The sequence below is a fragment of the Lepus europaeus genome, chromosome 5 (assembly GCF_033115175.1).
Source record: "Lepus europaeus isolate LE1 chromosome 5, mLepTim1.pri, whole genome shotgun sequence".
In the NCBI taxonomy this organism is placed as follows: Eukaryota; Metazoa; Chordata; class Mammalia; order Lagomorpha; family Leporidae; genus Lepus; species Lepus europaeus.
The window spans coordinates 62,441,920-62,467,459 of NC_084831.1; the positions used below are offsets into that span (position 1 = coordinate 62,441,920).

The 25,540-nt window shown below is 37.7% G+C and overlaps 2 protein-coding genes across 8 annotated transcripts in view; one reads left to right on the forward strand and one right to left on the reverse strand.

Annotated features, from left to right (window-relative positions):
* SRSF11 (serine and arginine rich splicing factor 11) overlaps positions 1 to 3,543 on the forward strand; it is a 50,207-nt gene extending 46,664 nt beyond the window's left edge. For 4 of the 5 annotated variants that reach the window (XM_062191531.1, XM_062191530.1, XM_062191532.1 and 1 more), the window contains 3 exons: positions 1,524 to 1,619; positions 1,936 to 2,074; positions 2,180 to 3,543. In XM_062191531.1, coding sequence (XP_062047515.1) covers positions 1,524 to 1,619; positions 1,936 to 2,074; positions 2,180 to 2,377 — 433 coding nt within the window. In that variant the 3' untranslated portion in view covers positions 2,378 to 3,543. The remainder of the gene's footprint in view (positions 1 to 1,523; positions 1,620 to 1,935; positions 2,075 to 2,179) is intronic. The other variant, XM_062191533.1, reaches the window with a different exon arrangement.
* A 5,398-nt stretch (positions 3,544 to 8,941) lies between these two features.
* The window catches only part of ANKRD13C (ankyrin repeat domain 13C), a 144,171-nt gene continuing 127,572 nt past the window's right edge, over positions 8,942 to 25,540 (reverse strand). The window contains exon 12 of one of the 3 annotated variants that reach the window (XM_062191537.1): positions 8,942 to 13,007. In XM_062191537.1, coding sequence (XP_062047521.1) covers positions 12,950 to 13,007 — 58 coding nt within the window. In that variant the 3' untranslated portion in view covers positions 8,942 to 12,949. The remainder of the gene's footprint in view (positions 13,008 to 25,540) is intronic. The other 2 variants (XM_062191535.1, XM_062191534.1) reach the window with 2 other exon arrangements.

The window sequence follows — 25,540 nt, forward strand, 5'->3', positions numbered from 1 at the left end:
TATCTGTATTCAGCAGCTGTGTCATTTTATTTTACCTTTGGATTGGATATCAGAGTAATGCTAGCCTCATTAACAGAGTTCCATCATTTTCAATATTTTGTGGTTTAAAGGGTATTGGAGTTTTGTAGAATTCAACTGTAAAGCCATCAGGGCCTGAATTTTTCTTTGATGGAAGAGTTTTAACTACTTTTTCAACCTCCTTATCTGTTACATGTCCGCTTACAGTTTCTGTGTCTTTGATTTAATCTTGGTAGGTTGTATGTTATGTGAATGGGGATATATTCATTCTTTGAGATTTTTTTTCCCTCTTTTTTTTTTTTTTTTTTAAGCTTTGCTCATTAGATTATCAGTCTGTGAATGTGAACTGTTTTCCAGACCTTAAATATTTCAGTGTTGAAAATACTTTGACTCTGTCTCTATTGAAAGTTTTTCTAGGTCAGTTTATGAAGAAAAACCTAAAGTTCATCTTTGTTTTTACCTTAAATCAATGTGTAGAGTGTATTTGAAATAACATGGAGTTCAACAGAGGTCAGTTTTTTTTATCTTACCCAGTTAAGTTTTAATGATTAAAGGATAGTGAACTGTTACATTAAATTACATTGATAAATTAGAAGACAGTGCAAATTCTTTTTTTTAAATATTTATTTATTTGAAAGTCAGAGTTACACAGAAAAGGAGAGGCAGAGAGAGAGAAATCTTCCATCCGCTGGTTTACTGCGCAGTTGACTGCAATGGCTGGAGCTGTGCCAATCTAAAGCCAAGAGCCAGGAGCTGCAGGGGCCCCAGGACTTGAGCCATCTTCCACTGCTCTCCCAGGCCATAGCAGAGAGCTGAATTGGCAATGGAGCAGCCAGGACTCAAACCGGCACCCATATGGGATGCCAGCATTGCAGGCAGCAGCTTTACCCACTATGCTACAGCGCTGGCTCCTGACAATGCAAATTCTGATTTGTGTCATTTGTTAGACTAAGGCTGTCTTTACACTGTCAAAAAGCCATATTGCCAACTTCACCTCACAGAAGATATACTTGTATTAGACCTAATTTGTTTATTTTTGCTGCAGTGTTTATGAGTTCACCTTATTTAAATTCAAATCTATGCAGAGTAATACAAAATATCTCTTATAAATTACTCAGTTGGGGAGGTTCAATTGTTCTGTGGTATAGGAAAAATCTGATTTCTATTTTATAAATGAATACTTTCTGTATCACAGCATTATTGAATTACCCTGTTATACCTGTCCTGTCCACTGAATGTTTAAATCTGAAACTGGTTTCTTCAATAATTGGTTACTTCTGACTTTTTCCTCTTTGGTTTAGGATATTTGTTATTAAGTCTTTTTTTCAAGTGTAATATTTTGTCAGAAATTAGAGGTGGTCTTGAGCAGTAAAGATGGAAAAGTGCTCAGCTTGCAAGTGTTTATTTTACAACAGTTGTTTCATTAGAAGCATGTTGTAGGAGTTCTTAGTGAAGCTGAGATCATACTGTATTTTAAAGCATAGTATGTACATTTGTGATTTTAGAGATAGACGACGAAGAAGAAGCAGGAGTGGAACAAGATCTCCTAAAAAACCCAGGTCTCCTAAACGAAAATTGTCTCGCTCACCATCCCCTAGGAGGTAAAAATGTCTTAGCATTTAGCTCTAGCCTTGTATTTTTCAGGAATTTTCAATTTTTTAAATTGCCTCATAGTTTTTCTTTTCTAGGATTAAAATGCTTAAAAATGTCTGTTATTTGAGTCTTGGAATGCACACTCTGTAGGATTGGGAATTTTAGTGTTTTGAAATTGGACCTTTGCTTTCCTATATTCATCTTGAGACTCAATGCTGGATCAGTCTCGCCATCTATACAAGTTATGTTTCTATACTTTAGGGTGAAACCTTGAGCAGTTCCTTTGAATCATTTTGAGCACATTTTATTTTAATGTCATTCTAGACATAAAAAGGAGAAGAAGAAAGATAAAGACAAAGAAAGAAGCAGAGACGAAAGGGAACGATCAACAAGCAAGAAGAAGAAAAGTAAAGATAAGGAAAAGGAACGGGAAAGAAAATCAGAGAGTGATAAAGATGTAAAAGTATGTTTACAAACTAACTTACTTAGGTATTTGGGGCGGTATTGGTACTTATAAGAAGTGTTTCTTCTTTGAAGAAGTTTACTTTTATTATTCTCCTTGGCAAAGCAGGTTACACGGGATTATGATGAAGAGGAACAGGGATATGACAGCGAGAAAGAGAAAAAAGAGGAGAAGAAACCAGCTGAACCTGGTTCACCTAAAACTAAGGAATGTTCTGTGGAAAAGGGAACTGGTGATTCGCTAAGAGAATCCAAAGTGAATGGGGATGACCATCATGAAGAAGACATGGATATGAGTGACTGAACGTTGCCTCTTTGGGACTCCAACTGTGTACATGCATCAGTGTCATTCCTCTGTGTGATTTCTTAATGCTGTATTTGTTCATCTCAAACCTAGATGTATACAGCTGAGTTATAAATGGTTATAAAGCTTCTGACATTGATATTAGTTACTTACATCAAAAAGCTTTTAGAAAATGGTACATGGGTAAACAATTCTTGTCATGGTGAAATCTGAGTAAGCAGTTTTACTATTCTGGTGCTGCTTCTTAATAAAAATGAAAAGCTGCATGCATCTACAGCAGGCATGGATTGTTTATGTTGTATGATCTCCTTTCTTAAGTAAGTTCACTTAGAGTATTTCTAGAATTTGATTCATTGCCATAATAGAGCCATGTAGGGAATGCACTGATTGCATGTTACTGTGGCAAGAATATCCTAAATGTCATTAAAATCCTCCAACATGATGGATCTACTTATGGTCTTGTTTGTTGACATGACAAATTAACATTGTTAGATTACATCTGGAAATGAGCATTTGAGATAGATAATCCTTTGAGCCTTATGGCTGAACTTTTGTGGCTTTCGTTTAACTTTGAAAGGTTGTCTGTATATGCACTAACCTTTTTTGATGGCTAATTAGGCTTTAATTACAGAAATAAGATTTCAAATAAAACTGTCTTTGGCAGTGAGTAAATAGCTTATTTTGAAGTAGAGTTGTATACTTTTTCATAAGGTGTTTGGGGATTTTTTTTTTTCCTGAAATAATTTATTCCACATCTGCATCAGTGAAAGCTCTCCACCTATTCGGAGTTCATCTGTAAAATAAAGTTCTCTCTTGTTCTGATTTTCAAAGTTTTAAACTCACTGATGAAAAAGAGGGTAGTGCATTTTAAACTGACCTTCATATGCTTTTAAACTAAGACAAATCTACTTGATAATGTACTTTTTATTTGATCTCAAGATGTATAAAACCAATAAATTTGTGTTAACTATTACTGCAGTAGTAATCATATGCACACAGTGATTCCATGTTATATGCAAAGTAGTTAGGCAACTGTTCCTAGTTACAGGAGTTTCAAGCTTCACTTTTGTGCAGCAAATACAAAAGTAGGCTACAGTCTGTGCCATGTTGATGTACAGTTTCTGAAATTGTTTTACAAGACTTTGATAATAAAACCCTTAAACTTATGTTCATGTTTCTGTAAAACTATTTGTATTTATTTATGCAATTGAATGTATGACAGTTACCTCATTCATTTTACAAATTAAGTTTTTTCTGTTTAAATACAGTAAGAAGATGAAATCCATCACATAGTTGATAGTTGCCATTAGAATTGTAAAAAATAATTTTTATCTGAAATGTCCTTAGCTTAGTGTAATCTTAATTTCTCATTTGGGGTGTGGGACTTGGGTTGGATAATGCAATGAAGTTTAGGATATATAGTAATCCCACCCTTATGTAGTAAATTTATATTTTCAGTGAAATATAAATATTTGCCTTTTCTGGAATAGTATAGAAGCTGTCAATGATATGTATCTACTGTATAGTACTAAATAGCATATTTATTCATTTATTAATGAGTAGTGTTTGGGTGACTGGGAATAAGGGAAAATGAGACTTGGAATTGTAGCTTCGTAGCTTTTATCCAAGTTTTGTGTAAAAATTGGTTTTTTTAAAGAAAACTTTTAAAATTGAAATGCCATATAGAAAAGCAGCATTGTTTTTACAGTTTGTAGTAACTTTTAAAAGATTTTATCAAAAGGAATTTTGTCTATAGTGAGTATAAGAAGTTCTAGGAATGACCCTAATAATCATTACATTTTTAAAAACAAAAGTGAAACACAGATGACATTTGAACTTAAAGACCTTTTTTTTTACTAGATGAAAGTTGAACCTTTAATAAATGGTTAGCCATTTTTTGAGGAGAAAAAAACAGCATTGACAGTCTCACACGGTAATTCTAATATTCAGAATCTGTTTCCTCACTTAATCTTTGAATACAAATATGCTAACTTTTCTCGAGGATAAGAAACATTTTTGGTTTTAAAACAGTGCCACTGACTTAAGATAGTGTGGTGACAGGAATCCGTAGTATTTCTGCAAACATTTTCTATACAAAGGTAGTGTTGCACTAGGCCACAAGCCTTTCTCTTAAGAGATAACTAGATGAAATCAAGTGAACACTGCCTCCACACTGTTTTGTTCTGTATTTAGCAGTAAAAATTATTTAAAATAAAAGTGGTTTTGTTAGAAAAACGTTTGTCCTTATTTATTTACTTAAATCATTAAGGAGTGAATGAGAGGTAGAGGATGCATCATGAAATTAAAAGCTTTAACAGTCCAGTCATGAGTTTGGATTTTACTTAAAGGTAGGGAACCCTGTGGGGTTCTTTTTGTTTGTTTTTCCCCATGCATAACGAAGTGATCACTGCCTTGCAAAATTGTTGGTTAGATAAGTGTAGGAGCAGGCCTTAGACCTAGCGATTGAGATATCCACAGCCCACACTACTGCCTGGATTCAAGTGTTAGTTCCCCTGTTTGGATACTAGCCACATACAATGTGGATCCTGGGAGGCAATAGTGTTGACTCAAAGTGGTTGGGTCTCTGCCACCCACATGAGAGACATGGATTAATACTCATTGTGGGCTTTAGCCTAGCACAGGTATTTGGGGAATGTACCAGCAATAGAAACTTCTACCTCTAACTATACCCTCTACCTCTCAAAAACATGTAAATATGTGCTTAGGTCAGTGAATGGTTGCTATTTGTGTGATTTTTAATTTTTGTAGGGGTAATGGTAAGAGCATTAAGATGAATTGTATACCTACTAAAAAGACCACTACATTGCCATTTACGATTTTGTGAAAATGGGTTTTGGTTAATTTCCCTATATTCTCTATATGGAATCTTAAAAAAGTAAGTATTTAGGACTAAGAAAAAAAACAGGCCTCTATGGTAACAAAAGCTAACCTTGGAGCAGCATCTTTTTTTTTTTTTTTTTTTTTTTTTGGACAGAGTGGACTGAGACAGAAAGGACTTCCTTTTCCGTTGGTTCACCTCCCAATGGCCACTGCGGCCAGCGCACCGCGCTGATCCGAAGCCAGGAGCCATGTGCCTCTGGTCTCCCATGCAGGTGCAGGGCCCAAGGACTTGGGCCATCCTCCACTGCACTCCCAGGCCAGAACTGGAAAGGAAGAGCAGCAACCGGGACAGAATCTGGCACTCCAACCGAGACTAGAACCTGGTGTGCCAGCGCCGCAGGTGGAGGATTAGCCTAGTGAGCTGCAGCGCCGACCGGAGCAACATCTTAAAACAGGTTCTGTTGTGTGTTTAAGCCATCTTCATCTCTGGCAAAACTATCTTCCAGTTGGGTACCAAGTGAAGGTTTTAGAGTTCATGCTGTTGAAGACTGATAGCATAATTTAAATTAAGTGCATTTCAAAACAAGCAAATGAATTTCATATCTTTGCTGTATAAAATTTTTTTCTAATCCAATACATGTGTTCCTGTGTTCTAGTTAACCCATTAAGTTGGAAGTTTTCAATTCTGAACTATTTCAGAGTTACTGTAAAAGTGATATGCTTACAAAATTAAAGTTTTTACAAACAGCCTATATATAGGACAATGGGACAAAACAGATGTTAATTGCTACCAGTACTTTGTACTGGTACTAAAAGTATCCATAGTCTCTTATTACTAAGACTATTAGCAAAAATGGTAATTAAACTTCTCTAAATAAGACTTTGGGATTTACAGATATTTGGATCTATTCTACTTGGCTTTATTTTTGTTCCCATTTTATGTCAAAGTATATCAAATTCAGTTAGACTTTTTTTTTTTTTTTTAAGATTTATTTATTTTGCCAGCGCCTTGGCTCAATAGGCTAATCCTCCGCCTGTGGTGCCAGCACACCGGGTTCTAGACCCAGGTGCCAGATTCTGTCCCAGTTGCTCCTCTTCCAGGCCAGCTCTCTGCTATGGCCCGGGAGTGCAGAGGAGGATGGCCCAACTCCTTGGGCCCTGCACCCGCATGGGAGACCAGGAGAAGCACCTGGCTCCTGGCTTCGGATCAGTGCAGTGCGCCGGCCACAGCAGCCATTGTGGGGTGAACCAGCGGAGAAAGGAAGACCTTTATTTCTCTCTCACTGTCCACTCTGCCTTATAAAAAAAAATAATAATTATTTATTTCAAAGAGTTAACAGAGGAGAGGCAGAGAGAGAGAGGTCGGTCTTCCATCTGCTGGTTCACTCCCCAATTGGCCTCAATGGCCGGAGCTGTGCCTATCCGAAGCCAGGAGCCAGGAGCTTCTTCCAGGTCTCTCATGCAGGTGCAGGGCCCAAAGACTTGGGCCACCTTCTACTGCTATCCCAGACCATAGCAGAGAGCTGGATCAGAAGTGGAGCAGCCAGGTCTTGAACTGTTGCCCATATGGGATGCTGGCACTGCAGGTGGTGGCTTTACCTGGTTTTTTTTTGTTTGTTTGTTTTTTTGTTTTTTGTTTTTTAAAGAAAGCTAGTCAAGAAGGGTGTTTGGTATAGTGGTTGAGCTACCCACAGCTTGGGACCCCTGCATCCTTGTATCAGAGTGCCTGACTGTTTGATTCAAGTCTGGCTCCGTTTCCAGTCCAGCTTCCTGCTAATATGCACCCTGGGAAAGCAGCAGCAGATAGCTCAAGTACTTGGTTCCCTGATACCATGTGAGAGACCCAGATCAAGTATCTGCTCCTGGCTTTGGCCTGGCTTAGTGCTGTTGTGGACATTTGGGGAGTGAACAAGCAGATGGAGGGTCAATTATTCTCTGCATTTCAAAGAAAATGAACATTAGTTAAAAAAAATTTAAAAGCTTTTCCATTAAAAGAAAAAAGTAGCTAAAATGTTTTAGAGCTTAAGAGATTGAAAGACAAAGGTCATAAATGGAATGTTTCAAATGATATTTAAGATTACCATTCGAGGGCGCAGTGGTATAGCAGGTAAAGACACCTCCTGTAGCACCAGGTTCCCATATCAAGAATCCACTTCCGATCCAACTCTGTTAATGCACCTCGGAAAGTAGCCGAAGACAGCCCAAGTCCTTGGGCCCCTGCACCCACATGGGAGACGGTGCATGCAGCTCCTGGCTCCTGGTTTTGGTCTGGCCCAGTCCTGGCCTTGCGGCCATTTGGGGAGTGAACCAGCAATGGTTCTCTCTCCCTCTCTCTCTCTCCCTCTCCCTCCTTCCCTCCTTCCCTTTCTCTGTAACTTTCCCTTTCAAATAAATCTTAAACAAAAATTACCAGTTATCCCAAGATGTATTTTTAAAGAATCTTTTTCCTATACTACATATGAATTGGTTTAGCTTTCTGAATGTTAGTTTCATACACTGAATATAGCTAACAACATACTAAATATTGAGTGACTTTTGGCCAGCGCCGTGGCTCAACAGGCTAATCCTCCGCCTTGCGGCGCCGGCACCCCGGGCTCTAGTCCCCGTCGGGGTGCCGGATTCTGTCCCGGTTGCCCCTCTTCCAGGGCAGCGCTCTGCTATGGCCTGGGAGTGCAGTGGAGGATGGCCTAAGTGCTTGGGCCCCTGCACCCACATAGGAGACCAGGAGAAGCACCTGGCTCCCAGCTTCGGATCAGCGCGGTGTGCCGGCCGCAGCGCGCTGGCCGCGGAGGCCATTGGAGGGTGAACCAACGGTAAAAGGAAGACCTTTCTCTCTCTCTCACTGTCCACTCTGCCTGTTAAAAAAAAACAAAAAAAAAAAAGTGACTTTTTCATTCACTAAGTTGACAAGGTTAAAATGTCAAGTTTTGGGAGACATGCATCCGATTAAGAATGTCTTTATGCAAAATTAATATATTGGTCAGGATCCAAGCTGATTAGGTAGTCTTTTTAAGGCTTTTGTCTTTCTGCCAAATGCTGGAGTTTGATGTCTCACAAGCAATTGGGACAGAAAGATGGATGATTGTGGTTGGGGCAGTATGAATACATTAGAACCAACCATAAGTGCACATGAGAAGCCACAAGGTGGACTCAGTCTAGTCAGCTATTGTTGCTTCTGGCCTTGGTGGCATGAGCATTCTGCAAAAGCAAGGACTCTTCATCATGGACCTAAACACACATCTGGCCCAGGAGTCTGAGAAGCTGAAGAAGAATCCAAGGAGGTGGCCCAGACATTGCATAATGGCAAAGGAGCAGCAGATGTACCTCATGGTGTATGCACTACAAAATTATTCTGTGTTCCAGAAACATCCCCGCCAGTACTGTCAGCCCTCTTTAGTGACGAAAAACTCTATTTATGGGAAGTACAGCTAAATAGGTGGTGGTTTTATATTTTTGTTTTGTGATGTCATATGGTATAACTAATTAAACTAATTAAAGTCCTTTTCACTTGCCAAACATGATCACAACGAGGAATGATTAGTAACTTAGGAAATTTTGCTTCAAAATTTTTAAGTGTTTATGGCAAAGTGAAATTTTAATTCTTTATACCACACGTGCCATTATAGCTAAAAACTACTACTAAAAGTACTACTGTTCTAAAATAAGCTATAACAGTTACAAAGTTCATCACAAAGCAGTCACTGAAAATACAGTGGCATCAACTTAAAAAATGAATAATACTTGACATGGTATGAGATTTTTAGATGGCAAAGATATTATTGTCCCAAACTTCTTACATACAAAAATGGGTTTTAATTTATATTGCACAAACCAAGGGCTTTCACCAAAATATTGTTTTGTAGTCCTTACAGGTGATTTATCTCCCATTCCTTTATCTGTAGGGTAAGTTTCACTGCCAGTTGTTGGAAAGCTTCCAGAATTTCAAAATATAGCAACTTTGGCACACATGTTTCATTAATCTTAGAAAATGTGATTAAGAAGCCTTTTGCTGGAGTTAACAGCAGTTAACAATATATTGTATCCCATACTAAGCTGATTAATTTTTCACTCAGTTTTGAAATCTAGCATACCAAATGCAGGACTTAAAATTCACCTAAGTTTTCTACTCCATCTTTTCCTATGGCACTTTATTTGCAAATAAAAGTAACATACTGCAAAAGTGAGTGCCCCTAAATGTGGTATTTGCTGAAAATATTATTGCAATCCTTCCTTTCATAGCCTTGAAATAGGATCTTTGTTGGCTGTATACTTGGTGAAACGTGGGGAAAGGACTCATGAAACAGTCATTATTCACCACTCTACCACAAGATGTGAATAAACTCTATGTGAATAACACTATAAACCCATTTTTATTAGCACAAGTGGGGCTTAATACCAGTTCTGACTAGGAGAAAAATGATTTTCAGCTTTTATCAGCAATGTACTGTATCAGTTTTCAATCCATCTTATGTACTTACACTCAGAATAATCAGTGCATCTGTTTTATCTTGCCTTTTTATAAAACTTGACAACTCTGCATTTGAATGTCTATGGAGAAAATTTCTTAGACAAGAGTAATACTTCCTTGAAATACAATAGTGGCAGGAATAGTGAAAATTTCTAAATGGCCATTTAAGATGGCTGGCTAACTTGGGGCAGGCATTTGGTGCAGTGGTTACACAGTGGAAATGCTGCATCCCATACTGGAGTGCCTAGGATCAAGTCCCACCTTCCCAACCAATCCAGCTTCCAGCTAATAACACACCCTGGGAGGCAGAATGATAGCAAGTACTAAGGTTCCTGCCACCCATATAGGAGATAGAATTCATCTTCCGGCTTCAGCCTGGCTCAGTCTTGGCTGTTGCAGGCATTTGAGGTATGAACCAGTGGATGGAAAGAGTGTGACCTCTCTCATTCTGCCTTTCAAGTCAATATAATTAAAACCTTTTTTTTTTAAGAAAAATGACTGTCATCACCCTCCCCCAATTTGAACACATTCTAAAATCACAAATGCAAGGCCTATAAATGTTATGTATGTATATTACAAATCTTGATTTTTCATGTGATTATGAAATATATTGTGATCTATTCACTTGATAACTGTGTAGCTTCATTAATTGGATTAAAAGGTAATTTTGAAAAATCTAATATTGTGAAAAGTTTATTTACATTAATTGACTTTTTCCGCCATTTTAAAAAAAGATTTATTTATTTATTTGAAAGAGATACACAGAGCGAAAAGGAGAGGCAGAGAGAGAGAGGTCTTCTTTCCACTGGTTCACTCCCCAATTGGCCACAACGGCTGGAGCTGGGCCAATCTGAAGCCAGGAGCCAGGAGCTTCCTCTGGGTCTCCCACATGGGTGCAGGGGCCCAAGGACTTGGACCATCTTCCACTGCTTTCCCAGGCCACAGCAGAGAGCTGGATCAGAAGTGGAGCAGCTGGGACTTGGACTGGTGCCCATATGGGATGCTGGCACTGCAGGCGGCGGCTTTACCCACTACACCACAGCACCGACCCCTCCATCATTACTCTTAAGAGATACTGATACTTGTTTGTTCTTTGTGATTAAAGACATTTTGAAATGGATAATCTGTTTTTACTACTCTTTAAAGAAAAAGACATGTCTTAAAAACAAAACTTAAGTGCAAAGTTTTCAGTAGTCTTCCTATCACCACTGTACTCCAGTAAAACAGTCACAGCTTTTAGGAAATTGATAAATCCCAAGCTACAACTTACTACTTTTCCTCCCTAAGTTGTCTGCACTTAAAACAAACAAAAAAAAAAAAAAAAAAAAAAAACCTGCAACATAGTCCTGAAAGTATACCACATTCCAACAAAATAATGGGAGCTAAAGACATTTGTCATCATTGTCTTTCAGATTCTCAAACGTTCTAAAATCACTGATTGACACAATGATTCAAATTCTGTCTCTTGATCTAACCATTTTGTAAATAATAGGGATCTACTTCTATTCAGTAAGGCAAGTCTGAGTTTACCAATTCTTTCCTCAAAATTCAACAGGCCCACATAAGGTAATAATGAAGTCTTTGAATTTTTAACTATGATTTTTTTCTTCCTTACAAAATATATTTAATCAAATGTCAACAAATGCAATGTATGTATCAGTATGGGTGATGCAGCTTTAAAGATGTTTATTATAAAAATTTTCTTATGGTTGATCCTTTGGATTTTTTTAATAAATCATCTCTTCAATAAAGGTCTCTAAGTTCATTTGAAATTATCTAAAATCCTGGAAAAAGTTGAAACTGCTGATCATTCTAAAAAAAAAAAAAACTTGACAGATGCATTCTTGACACATTCATCAAGATACATTTTAAAAACATTTAGCTTAGCTCTTTAATACAACATGACACTTTATGACTGTTACACATTATTCTCCCTAATTTATTTTCATTCTTGGACCGTCCAACCATTTTGGAATAAATATGAAAAATTTTAAGTTGCAAAAGTGAATAATACATGATTTTGACATTTTGGAGACAATTAAAATCCATAAATATTTTCCTGTGATTTAAAAAAAAATAAACAATAGGAATCACCATTCTTGTATATGCTTTTGGACTTTTACTTGTAACAAATATAGTCTGTTAGCATATAAAATGTTATTATCTTATTCTGAAAGCTTTAAATATGTTGTGTAGGGTTGTCTAAAACATGTAGACTGTTTTTTAAAACTGACATCAGTGCATCCATATTCCACTAAAAACAAAATAATTATGCTGAGGTGCACTTACTAGGAAGCAAGTTTAAAAATTTGGATTTTGTTTTAAAGTGCTGAGATTTGGAAGAGGACTATGTTTAAGCAGGCTAACCGTACCTTATCATGAACAAAACAAGGACTCTGAAACTCAAGTTTAGGAAAAAAATAGAGGTTCTATGAAAGGAAGATTAGTAACAAACGTTTTCCATTGAAGAAAGAATTCAGGTAAAAACAAATAGCACCACAATGAATTGCACTAAGGTGCTAAAGGAGGTACCTTATTCCCTGCAGAGTGAACGCTCCTTCTGAAATGTATTGCAACATATAAATGCAATTGTTTAATGGTTACCATTTGGTTCATTCGTCTACAGAAAATTGCATTCCTTCTAGTTCATTATACTGAACAAACATTCAAATTACTGAACTATACATAATGTTACATAGTTTACATTTTATGAAAACAAAGTTTGAAGGACTATTTATAAATGTCACCTTGAATATAAGATGACAACTTTAAAAGGGCTTCATATCTCTTAAGACATTTAATTTATGTTAATGGTCCAGGAGTGTTTTAGATATAGATATAGATATAGATATAGATATATTTATATGCATATATATTTCAACAAGAAGTGTAAAAATTTTAAAAACAAATCACAGCACTCATAGCTGCTTTACATATGAAGGTCTTAGGGTCATTAAGGTGTCAAACTATTACACTTATAGTAAGTATATTTTTAAAAAAACAAAGTGGCACATCAGAAAACTTGCTGAAATTCTTACTAGATGCCCATTTCATTATCATGTTACTGATGTGTCAATTCAATGTGTAATTCCCTTTTCTTCATGGAAAGCACTTGTCCCTTCTATTTGGATTCACTTCTGGGGTCCCTACATTCTCCTTCCTGGGTTAGGTGGCATCATCTTCCAGTCAGTCAAAGATCAGGAAAACGGCTGGGGTCTTCCTTGTAGTCATCAGGTATAGTAAAGATGGAGCCATCAAATTCATCATATCGAAACTCTTGAAAAGTCACAGTGGCTGTGATCGTGGGAAACACAGGTATATCTACAGAGAGAACAATGATAAGACTGTAAAATCAAATGTTAATTGATTTGTAGACTAAAAAGCATCATATGTCCGACATATGCTTCAAAATTAAAAAAAAAATTACTCAGAGATCAGACAAATTCAAATTTGTGGCTCATATCAAGTATTTATGTGCTCTTGGGAAGGTTGTGGGTTCTAGTAAGGAGGTATAGACACTGAGTCATGTGAATTACATTCAAGAGCAAATCCCTTCCACCAGTCTTAAGAATGTAATGCCAATTCCATCACGCTATTTGTTTCCCTTGGGACAAAAGAACAGCTATATTTTATACTTTTGCATCCTGACATCTTTCTTCAGATTATGGTATACATATTACTCTGACTCTTTGAACTGATTTTTCATTCTTAGTAATACAAGTGAAATAATAATTTTTGTTTTAAAACACTAAAAGCAATCTATCATAAATATATGGGGTAAAAATGGACTCATCAGAGTTGGAACAATACCACACCACCCTAGCCAGTCTTCAAAGTGAAACACATTTCTGACTGAAATCTGACATTAAAAATAAGCAGATACAGTACTCGTTCTGGTTAGTTTTATTGCTAATATGAATTATTAGAGCATAAATCATAAAACCTGGGTTCTGCTTTCTGCAAATCATTTTACTTATGAGCCTCAGGCATTTAATTTATAAAATGAACTCTCAAAGTCTCCAAACACTATGAAAGGAATGTATGAATGCTGTGTCAGGTGTCTATGTAGGGCAAGGACATTTTAAATTAAGTTTACTACAGGCCAACTGCTTTTTAACAGAAAATAATGTTCTTGTATAAGAACAAAGCTAATTATTTTTTTTTGACAGGCAGAGTAGACAGTGAGAGAGAGAGACAGAGAGAAAGGTCTTCCTTTTTCCGTTGGTTCAACCCCCAAGTGGCCGCTGTGGCCGGCGCACCGCGCTGATCCAAAGCCAGGAGCCAGGTGCTTCTCCTGGTCTCCCATGCAGGTGCAGGGCCCAAGGACTTGGGCCATACTCCACTGCACTCCCAGGCCACAGCAGAGAGCTGGAAAGGAAGAGGAGCGACCGGGAAAGAATCCGGCGTCCCGACTGGGACTAGAACCCAGTGTGCCGGTGCTGCAGGTGGAGGATTAGCCTATTGAGCCGCGGCACCGGCCAGAACAAAGCTAAGTTAAACACAAACATAAATATAAGAATTAATTGGGTTTTCAGTTATTTCTTGGGAGAAAAAAAATCGTTTGTGCCTTCTATATGTAGGTGTGATTCTAATCCAGGATTCAACAAACCAAGGCCCACAGCCTGGCCTGTGAGCTAAGAAAAATGTTTACATTTTCATGTTGTTGAAGAAAAAATGAATAATATTCATGAAGTGAAAATTACATTAAAGTCAAAATTCAGTGTGCATAAATAGTTTTGGAATACAACATATCCATTCATTTACTTACTGCTTATAGTTAATTTCATTCTCCAAAAAGAGTTGAATGGTTGTAACAGAAATCATATGGACTACAAAGCCTAAAACATTTACTAACTTCCTGAAAAAGTCTGCTAACCCCTGTTGTGGGCATTGGCTACATGTCAGTAAACAAAAAATGAAATTCATGTATTTATGGAGATTAAAGTCTAGTTGGGAGAGACAGCTAACAAATACATAAAAAGTAACAGTGATTATCATCTACAGAAAAGTAAAGCATGGTAGAGAATAGAGTAAGAGTTGCTGGTCCAAGGAAAACTCAGTGAGATGATCTTCTAGCAATGAGCTGAGATAACAACCATGATGTTGCCTAGAGGATGAAAATTCTAAACAGAAGGAACAAGTACAAAGGGCCCCAAAAGAAAATGCCTGGTTTATTCTAGGAACAGCAAGGAAGCCAGTGTCACTGAAACCAAGGGAAGGAGGGGGAAATTGGCAGGAGATGAGGTCAAAGAGGAAACAGGCAGTTAAAGGTGGGGTTTAGGCCAATGAAAAGACTTTGCCTTTTACTATAGAGAAGATGTAAAACTACTGGGGATGAGACAGGAGTAGGAATGTAACAAGTTTTAGCTGAAGTAATGACAAAGTCTCCTAGACCGACAAAAGCAAAAAGGAGATATGCTCCAGGAATCATTCATTGAAAGACGACCTCTCAAGAGAGTCAAATCTTGCTGAAATTAAGAGAAAAACAGAAAGTTTCCATTAGATTTAACAATACGAATATCAATAATATCAATATAATAATAAGAGTGGAAGAGAAAGAAAATCTATAATGGACTAAGAGAAAGGAGTGAGTAAACTTTTTACTTTGAGATAACCTTTTACTTTGAGATAATAATTGATTTACAGGCCACTGTAAGAAATAATACAGAAAGATCCCTTGAATATTTTATCCAATTTCCCCCAATAGTAGCTTCTTATAAACAAAATATCAAAATCTGAACATTGGCAATACAGGAAAAGATTAAGAATATTACCAAAAAGGCGAATACCACATGGTCTCCCAAACAAAAAACAAATGTCTATGTCTGTCAGTACTATTGCAAATATAGTTTTGTAAAATTGTATGCCTTTGTTAAACCAATGTTAAGAATGTTATACTACTATAGTTTTAATGATCTGTGATTACTTCAAAATTTACTGTATATGGGTGAAATGTCCATTTTTCCATTCAATTATTTTTTATAGCTGTTGTCAATATTCCCATTAAACTAGGGTCTTTTTTGCTTTTTACTGGTTAACTTATTATTTGATGAAGTATTAAGCATATTTTACTGTAATAAAATTTTAAATATATGTTATCTTGAGGCCAGCGTTGTGGCGTAGCAGGTAAAGCCACCGCCTGCAGTGCCGGCATCCCATATAGGCACAGGTTCGTATCCCAGCTGTTCCACTTCCAATCCTGCTCTCTGCTATGGCCTGGGAAAGCAGTGGAAGATGGCCCAAGTCCCTGGGCCCCTGGACCCACGTGGGAGACCCGGAGGAAGCTCCTGGCTCTGCTTTGGATCTGTGCAGTTCTGGCTGTTGCAGCCAATTTGGGAGTGAACCAGCAGATGGAAGACCTCTCTCTGCCTCTTCTCTCTCTGTGTAACTCTGACTTTCCAATAAATATATAAATCTTTAAAAAAATATCTAAAATAAAATGTTATCTCAAAAATCATAAAAAGTAAAGACCTATACAATTCTTCTGGTTATCTGTAGGTAATTTTGTTGTTGTTGCAACCATGAATAGGATCATTTTCTTTTTATGCACTTGTTAACGACTTACAGAAAAGATACTAATTTTTTTTAAGATTTTATTTATTTGACAGGTAGAGTTACAGACAGTGAGAGAGAGAAACAGAGAGAAATGTCTTCCTTCCATTGGTTCACTCCCCAAATGGCCACAACAGCCAGAGCTGCGCCGATCCGAAGCCAGGAGCCAGGTGCTTCTTCCGGGTCTCCCACATGGGTGCAGGGGCCCAAGCACTTGGGCCATCTTCTACTGCTTTGCCAGGCACAGCAGAGAGCTGGATTGGAAGAGCAGCAGCCAGGACTAGAACAGGCGCCCATATCGGATGCAGGCGCAGGATTAACCTACTGTGCCACGGCACCGGCCCCAAGGGAAAGATACTAATTCTGAGAACTCATTCTTTCTTCTAGCCAACTTAAAACACTCTTATTGGTTCTAAGATTTTGTCCTTCATATTGACGATGACCTGTGCTGCTGGGGCCATTGCTGCAATGGAGTTTGCTGCTTCTGCCAGTCTCTTCCTGGTTCCTGCCTAGCCATCCTCACCACTACTGCCCTAGCTGCATCTCCTTTCTCACCCCTGCCCCCTACCCTTCTTTCAGATCACTTGGAGGCTGGGCCTCAAAAATGAAAGCTTAAAACGAAAGTCAGTATTAATTTTTAAAAATTGTTGATTTATTTATCGGCAGAGGGGAGAGACGGAAGAGATCACACCCACTGGTTCATTCCCCAGATGCCCACATGCCCACATGGCTGGTAGAGGAGGTCAGGGGTTTCGCCAAAGTTGGTGACTTGGACTTATTCTGGATCTCCCTTGTAGATAACAGGAACCCAAATACTTGAGCCATCCCTACTGCCTCCCAGAGTGCATCAGCAGAAAGCTGGAATCGGGAGTCAGGACTCAAACCCAGGCTCTCTGCTGTGGAATAAGGATGTCCCAAACAGTGTGTTAGCCTCTAGGCCAAATGCTCACCCCGGCAGTTTTAATTTTAATGAAGTGTTTTAGTTTTTTTATTTCTATAATACAGTGTAATCTGTTATATCCTGTATCAGGGATCATCAAGATACTGATGGAAAATGTATTATGAGAGAAATTATGTATTTTTTACACCAAAATAAACATCTTTCAATTTTAAAAACAACAACAAAAATACAAAAAGGGTTTGGGAGAAAAAGGGTGAGCAGGAGAAGGAGGAAGAAAATACCATTACATTCATAGATCTGTATCTATAAATCACAATGAATCTGCTAAGAATTCAAATTAAAAAAATAAACAAAAAAGTTTAAGAGTATTCCCAGAACCACACACTGCCTCATGTCAAATCCCTCATATGCCCTTTTACACTCACATTTACATCCATTATGCCTATGCCTCATCCATTCCTTAATTCCTGGACCCCAGTTAACTGGTCATTTCTCTAGTTTTTGTTTTGTTATATTTTTTTTACTTCAAGTGCTTTACATAGATGGAATCCTATAGGATGTCACCACTGGGATTAGCTTTCTTTTCTCATCATAATTTTCTGGTTATTCATCCAGGCTGTTTCTCATGTATCAACAATTTGTTCTTTTTTTTTTCGCTTAAGAGTAGTCCATGGTATAGATATACCACAGTTTATCTATTGAAAATTGTAGTTCTTCAGCTAGTACAAATAAAGCTGCTATGAAATGAACATTTGTGTACAGGTCTTTGTGTGAACATAATCTTTAATTTTCTGGAATAAACGCTTAGGAGTGCAACTACTTGGTTGCATGGTTGTTGTTGTACCTTTAGTTTTTAAGAAACCAAAACATTTTCCAGAGTGGCTGTACCAATGTATACCATCAGTAATACTACAAGTGATCAAGTTTCTCCACATCTTCACTCACTAAGATGTTGTTGTCACAATACTTTATTTCACCCATTCTATTAGATATATAATGGTGTCTCCTCATAGTTTTAACTTGCATACCCCCAAAGGCTAATAATACTGAATAATTTTCATGTGCTTATTTTCCATATCTATATATGCTTTGATGAAATATTTCTTTATGTCTTTTACCCTTTTCTAATTGGCTTTTGATGACTTATGAGAGTTATTGTTTATTCTAGGTATTGGACTTTTGTTAAAATATATGGTTTGAAAATATCTTCTCCCCCTCCATAGCTTGGGTTTTGTTACTTTTACCCAAGTCTTTCTTTCTGAGAGCAAAGAATGTTTTTAACTTTTGATGAAATCCAATTTATTTATTTTTCCTTTTATGGACTGTGATTTTGGTATAAAAGTTAATAACTCTGTAGCAGATCCGTAAGCATCATTTATAAGGCTGGACAAGTGATAACAAGTTCTTTCAATTTCTGTTTGTTATGGAAGGTCTTTATTTCACCTTCATTCATAAATTAGACCTTTTCAGGGTACACTATTGTGGGTTGATAGTTTTTTTTTGTTTGTTTAAGACATGGACTATGTCTCTCCATTCTTTCCTAGCCTGAAGGGTTTTTGATGAGAAGATTTAAAATTATGATTCAATTCTGTCTGTAAGAAACTCATATCAATTATAATGATACAAGCGGATTAAAATAAAAGGATGAAAGAATATATAATGCAAATTTAACCAAAGGAAAACAGGACTGAGTATAATAAAATTAAATAAAGATTTCAGATCAAAAAAATTATCAGAGACAAGGAAGAATATATTAGGTAATAATGAAATCATCAATCCATGATGTGGCTGGCACTGTGGGATAGTGGGTGAAGCCACTGCCTACAGTGCTGGCATCCCAAATGGGTGCCGGTTCTTATCCCGGCTGCTCCACTTCCACAGTTCTCTGCTGTGGCCCGGGAAAGCAGTAGAAGATGGCCCAAATCCTTGGCCCCCTGCACCCACGTGGGAGATCCAGAAGAAGCTTCTGGCTCCTGGCTTCAGATCAGCTCAGCTCTAGCCATTGCGGCCAATTGGGGAGTGAACCAGCGGATGGATGATCTCTCTCTCTCTCTCTCTCTCTCTCTCTCTCTCTCTCTGCCTCTCCTTCTCTCTCTGTGTAACTCTTTCAAATAAATAAGTAAATATTAAAAAAAGAGACAAGGGCATTATGTAATGATTAAGGGACCAATTCAACAGGATGATGTGACTATAATAAATGTACATGCACCCAATGCCAGGGTGCCTGGCTATTTAAAGCAAATGTTAATGGATCTAAAGGGAGACATAGACACCAATACAATAGTAATGAGGGACTTCAACACCCCAATGTCATCAATGGATAGATCAACTAAACAAAGAATCAACAAAGAAACAATGACACTATGGACAAAATCGACCTAACTGATATATCTTCATAACATTTCATCCCACAATTGAAGAATACACATTTATTTCATCAGTGCAAAGAACTTTTTCAAAGATAGACCGTCTGCTAGGCCACAGAGGCACTCTCAGCAAATTAAAAAAAAAAACAAAAAACTGAAATTATACCATGTATCTTTTCTGACCACAACGGAATGAAACTGGAAATCAACAACTTAAGAATCTCTAGAAAATATGCAAACACATATACCATGTATCTTTTCTGACCACAACGGAATGAAACTGGAAATCAACAACTTAAGAATCTCTAGAAAATATGCAAACACATGGAGACTGAACAACATACTCCTGAATGAACAGTGTGTGAAAGAAGAAATCAAAGGAGAATCAAAAAATTATTGGAAATGAATAAAAATGACAGTACAGCATATTAAAACTTATGGGATACAGCAAAAGCAGTGTTAAGAGGAAAGATTATAGAATTAGTGTCTACATCAAAAAATTGGAAAAGCACCAAATAAATGAGCTATCAATGCATCTCAACGACCAAGAAAAACAAGAACAAACTAAACCTAAAATTAGTAGAGGAAAAAATAATTAAAATTAGAGAAGAAATAAATAAAATTGAAACAAAAAGATTAGTGAAATGAAGAGCTGGTTTTTTGAAAAAAAAATTAACAAAATTGATATACCATTGACCCAAATATTGAAAAAAACAGTGGGTGAAAAGACCCAAATCAGTAACTCAGAGATGAAAAAGGAGAGGTAACAACAGATACAACAGAAATAAAAAGAATCATCAGGAATTATTAAAAAAAAAAAAAAGCAAAGCAAAGAAACAAAACTGGAAAATATAGAAGAAATGGATAGATTTCTGGATACAATACAACCTACCAAAATTGAGTCTTGAAGATGAAGAAAACCTAAACAGACCAACAACCAAGATGGAGACTGAATCAGTAATAAAGACTCTTCCAACAAAGAAAAGTCCAGGACCAGATGGTTTGACTTTTGAATTCCACCAGTCTTTTAAAGAAGAATTAATTCCAATTCTTCTTAAACTATTCCAAACAACTGAAATGGAAGAAATCCTCCCAATCTCCTTCTATGAGGCCAGAATCACTTTTATTTCAAATCCAGAAAAAAGATACAATATAGAAAGAGAACTATAGAACAATATCCCTGATAGTGCTAATCGAATCCAACAACAAATCAGAAAGATCATTCACCTGGACCAAGTAGATTGATCCCTGGTGTGCAGGGATGGTTCAACATTCGCAAATCAATTTGATACATCACATTAACAAACTTAAGAACAAAAACTTTATGATTATCTCAATAGATGCAGATAAAGTATTTGATAAAATACAACATCCTGGGGCTGGCACTGTGGCATAGTAGACTAAGCCTCCTCCTACACTGCATGCCATATTGGTGCCAATTCGTGTCCTGGCTGCTTCTCTTCCAATACAGCTGTTAATGGCCTGGGAAAGCAGTGGAAGATGGCTCAATTCCTTGGGACCCTGCAACCACATGGGAGACCTGGAAAAAGCTCCAGGCTCCTGTCTTCAGATTGGCCCAGCTCAAGCCACTGAAACCAGAGGATGGGAGACTTTCTCTCTCTCTCTCTCTCTCTCTCTCAGCCTCTCTGTAAATCTGCCTTTCAAATAAATCAATAAATCTTAAAAAAAAAAATCCTTTCATGATGAAAACCTTAAGGAAATGGGGTATAGATAGAACATTCCTCAACACAATTAAGGCAATCTATGATAAACCCACAGCCAGCATCTTATTGAATGGGTAAGAGTTGGAAGCAATTTCATTAAGATCTAGACCCAGACAGGAATGCCCACTTTTACCTACTGCTAGTCAATATAGTTCTGCAATTTTAGCCAGAGCCATTAGGCAAGAAAAAGAAATCAGTGGAATACAAAAGGAAAGGAGGAAGTCAAATTATCCCTGTTTGTAGATGGCATGGTTCTAAATGTATATAGGAACCGAAAGACTTCACTAGGAGACCACTGGAACTTTATAAGAGACTTTGGTAAAGTCACAGGATACAAAATTAACAAATTATCAATAGCCTTTGTATACAAAGTGCCAAGGTTGAGAAAGAACTTGTAAAATCAGTCCCATTCACAACAGCTACAAAAATATATTCAAATACTTTGGAATACATTTAACCAAGAAGGTGAAAGATCACAATGATTAAAATTACAAAACTTTAAAGAAAGAAGTAGAAGAAGAAACAAAAACATGGAAAAATCTTCCATGCTCATGGACTAGAAGAATTAATATCATCAAAATGTCCATACTACCACAAGCAATTATAGATTCAATGTGATACCAATCAGAATACCAATAACATTCTTCTCAGATCTAGAAAAAACAACGCTAGAATTTATATGGAAACATGAGAGACCCTGAATAGCTAAAGCAATCTTACACATCAAAAACAAAGCCAGAGGCATCACACTACCAGATTTTAAGACATACTACAGGGCAGTTATAATCAAAACAGTCTGATACTGGCACAGAAATAGATATGTAGACTAAGGGAACACAATAGAACCCCCAGAAATCAATCCATGCATCTACAACCAACTTATCTTTAATAAATTAGCTAAAATCAGTCCCTGGAGAAACTGTAGTCTCTTCAACAAATGGTGCTGGGAAAATTGGATCTTTACATGCAGAAGTATGAAACAAGACCCGTACCTTATACTCTTCACAAAAATCAACTCAAAATCTATCAAGGATCTAAATCTATGACCTGATACCATCATATTACCAGAGGAGAACACTGGGGAAACTCTGCAAGACATTGAACTAGTACAGCCATTGGGAAGTCAGTATGAAGATTCCTCAGAGATCTAAAAATAGACCTACCATATGAACCAGCCATAACCAAAGGAAATGAAATCAGCATATGAAAGTTATCCATTTGGGTCTTCCACATGGGTGGCAGGAATCCAGATACTTGGGTCATCTGCTGCCTCTAAGGCACAATAGCTGGAAGCCCGGTTGGAATTCTGGGTCAGAATCACAGATGGGTCTCAATCGAGGGAACTCTGATACAGAATGTGGATATTCCAAATGATGGCTTAACCTGCTGTACCACAACACTTCCCACCCCCAGCAAATTTTTAAAATAGCTGGGAAGACAATAGATTAATAGTACAAATGAAGAGATCATTCAAGCTATGAAGACTGGCATCACTTCTACTGAGATAGAACAGATGGAGGAGAAGAAGGGCCTCGTGCAGGAAATTCCACATAGGATGTTTGGGAACAGTGAGAGAGGTCCCATTTCTGATTGCTGTTTTTGTAATGAAGGAAGTAAAATGATCTGATTAGACTGTAAGAGGAAATAGTAAGAGAGTATGAAGAGTTGATAAAAGAGGTTCAAATTTAGCCTTTGAGAAGAATGAGAAAAGCAAATCAGAGAAATGATCATATCTAATCAATATTTAAAGCTCTGGTTGATTTTAAAAACTTATGTTAATGACAATTTTCAAATTTTTGTAATTTTCTCCTAATTATGTTTCTTATCCTAAATATAGAAACATAAATGATGGAAAATTAAACCAACCCAGGAATGGTATTTTACAGGATTGGTTCAAAAGGAAAATAAGAGAACAGCTGAACAAGTTCCTCATAACTTTAAGTACACAAGCAAAAGATTATCTATCCCTTTTTTTTTTTTTTTTTTTTTTTGACAGGCAGAGTGGACAGTGAGAGAGAGAGAGATAGAGAGAAAGATCTTCCTTTTGCCGTTGGTTCACCCTCCAATGGCCGCCGCAGTAGGCGCGCTGCGGCCGGTGCACTGCGCCGATCCGATGACAGGAGCCAGGTGCTTCTCCTGGTCTCCCATGGGGTGCAGGGCCCAAGCACTTGGGCCATCCTCCACTGCACTCCCTGGCCACAGCAGAGAGCTGGCCTGGAAGAGGGGCAACCGGGACAGGATCGGTGCCCCGACCGGGACTAGAACCCGGTGTGCCGGTGCCGCAAGGCGGAGGATTAGCCTAGTGAGCCGCGGCGCCGGCTATCTATCCCTTTTTAAGAATGTAGTTCTGGGGCCAGCGCTGTGGTGCAGCAGGTAAAGCCGCCGCCTGCAGTGCTGGCATCCCACATAGGTGCTGGTTCAAGTCTCGGCTGCTCCACTTCCAATCCAGCTCTCTGCTATGGCTTGGAAAAGCAGCAGAAGATGGCCTAAGCCCTTGGGCCCCTGCACCCACGTGGGAGACTCGGAAGAAGCTCCCAGCTCCTGACTTCAGAGCAGCTCGGCTCTGGCTATTGCAGTCATTTGGGGAGTGAGCCAGTGGATGGAAGACCTCTCTCTCTAGCTCTACCTCTCTCTGTAAGTCTGTCTTTCAAATAAATAAATAAATCTTTAAAAAAAAAAAAAAAAAAAGACTGTAGTTCTGTGGTAGGTGTTTGGCCCAGCAGTTAAGACATCTGCATCCTAAATCGGAGTTCCAGGGTTTGGTTCCCAGTTCCAGATTCCAACTTCTCATCGATGTACGCACTAGGAGGCAGTAGTTGATGGCTAAAGAAATTGGCTTCCTGCTCCCTACTTAGGAGACCTGGACTGAGTTCACAGCTCCTAGTTCTAGCCCCAACGGAACCCCAGTCACTCAATTCAGGCATCTGGAGAATGAACCAACAGACCAGAGTTCACTGGCTTTTTCTCTTTCTGCCTCTCAAGATAATAATAATAACAATAACAACAAGAATAACAATGTAACTTTTCATCAGAGAAGTTTCTGCAAAAAAGTATTGTAGATTATTTTTTCTTCCCATATAATAAAAATATCTATTTTGCCTAAAATCTATACTGCACCATGATGTTGATTTGGGTTTGAAATTTTTTAAGGATTTTATTAATTAATTTGAAAGGCTGAGTTACAGAGAGAGGGAAAGAAAGAAAAAGGTCTTCCATCCACTGGTTCCCTCCCCAAATGGCCACAACAGCCAATTCTAGGCCAGGCCTAAGCCAGGAGTCAAGTACTTCTTCCAGGTCTCCCAAGTGAGTGGCAAGGGCCAAGGACCATTTTCCACTGCTTTCCCATGAGCATTAGCAGGAAGCTTGACTGGAAATCGAGCAGCCAAGACATGAATCAGCACCCATACAGGATGCTGACATTTTAGGAAGCAGCTTTACCCACTACACCACAATGCCAGATCCTGGGTTGGAACTTAATACTGGGACAGTTTAGTTTCATCTATTCATCCCCTGTCCTTTATGCTGTTTTGTCATTGTGCCTCTTATCAGTACCTAAAGGAAGTTCAATGTTTGAAATATTTTCTGGCCACAGAATATGGCAGTGGAGTTTAAAATTCTACACAAATGCTCAAACAACAATCCCTTATGCATAGCTAGAATGCAGAGCTCTTGATTGTTTTGTTTTCTAACATTTCTGCTTGAAATTATATCATTCATTTCTTTAAGTAGACACGGGGATCCCAGTGCTTTTTGTATGGTAAAGAGGAACTAGAATGACATTTCAAAATAATTTTATAGTCCATTATAATGCTTACTCCCTAGTTTGGAAAACTGAGACCATCTGGCTTAATTTTTAACAATGAAAATGTTATTTCTAATAGTAAACATGTTTGCCTACTTATCCTGAGATGTAGTTTTAAAAATATTGACTGAATCAAGATGAAATATATCCAAGAATAATATAAAGATTATAGTTGCTCTATTTATTTTTCTCTCCCACTAGAATGTGAACACCAAGGGAGCAGAAACTTTTGTTGTCTCTCATCTCTAGAAGGTTATAGACACAGCACAAGCACTAATTAAATATTGCTTGGCTAGATCAGTGCATGGTACTGAAGGCACTCCTAAACCTAAAATTCATACCAAATCTAAGCCTGAAGTTCTAAATTATTAAGCACCTTTTATTAGTCTCTGGTAACCAGTTTTCTAAGTTAAAAAGATAAGTATATGGAAAAAATGAGATCTTACTGTTTCTAAAGTTCTTGACTTAAGATGAAATTAAGTTAAAATCTTTAAGACTAACACATAAAA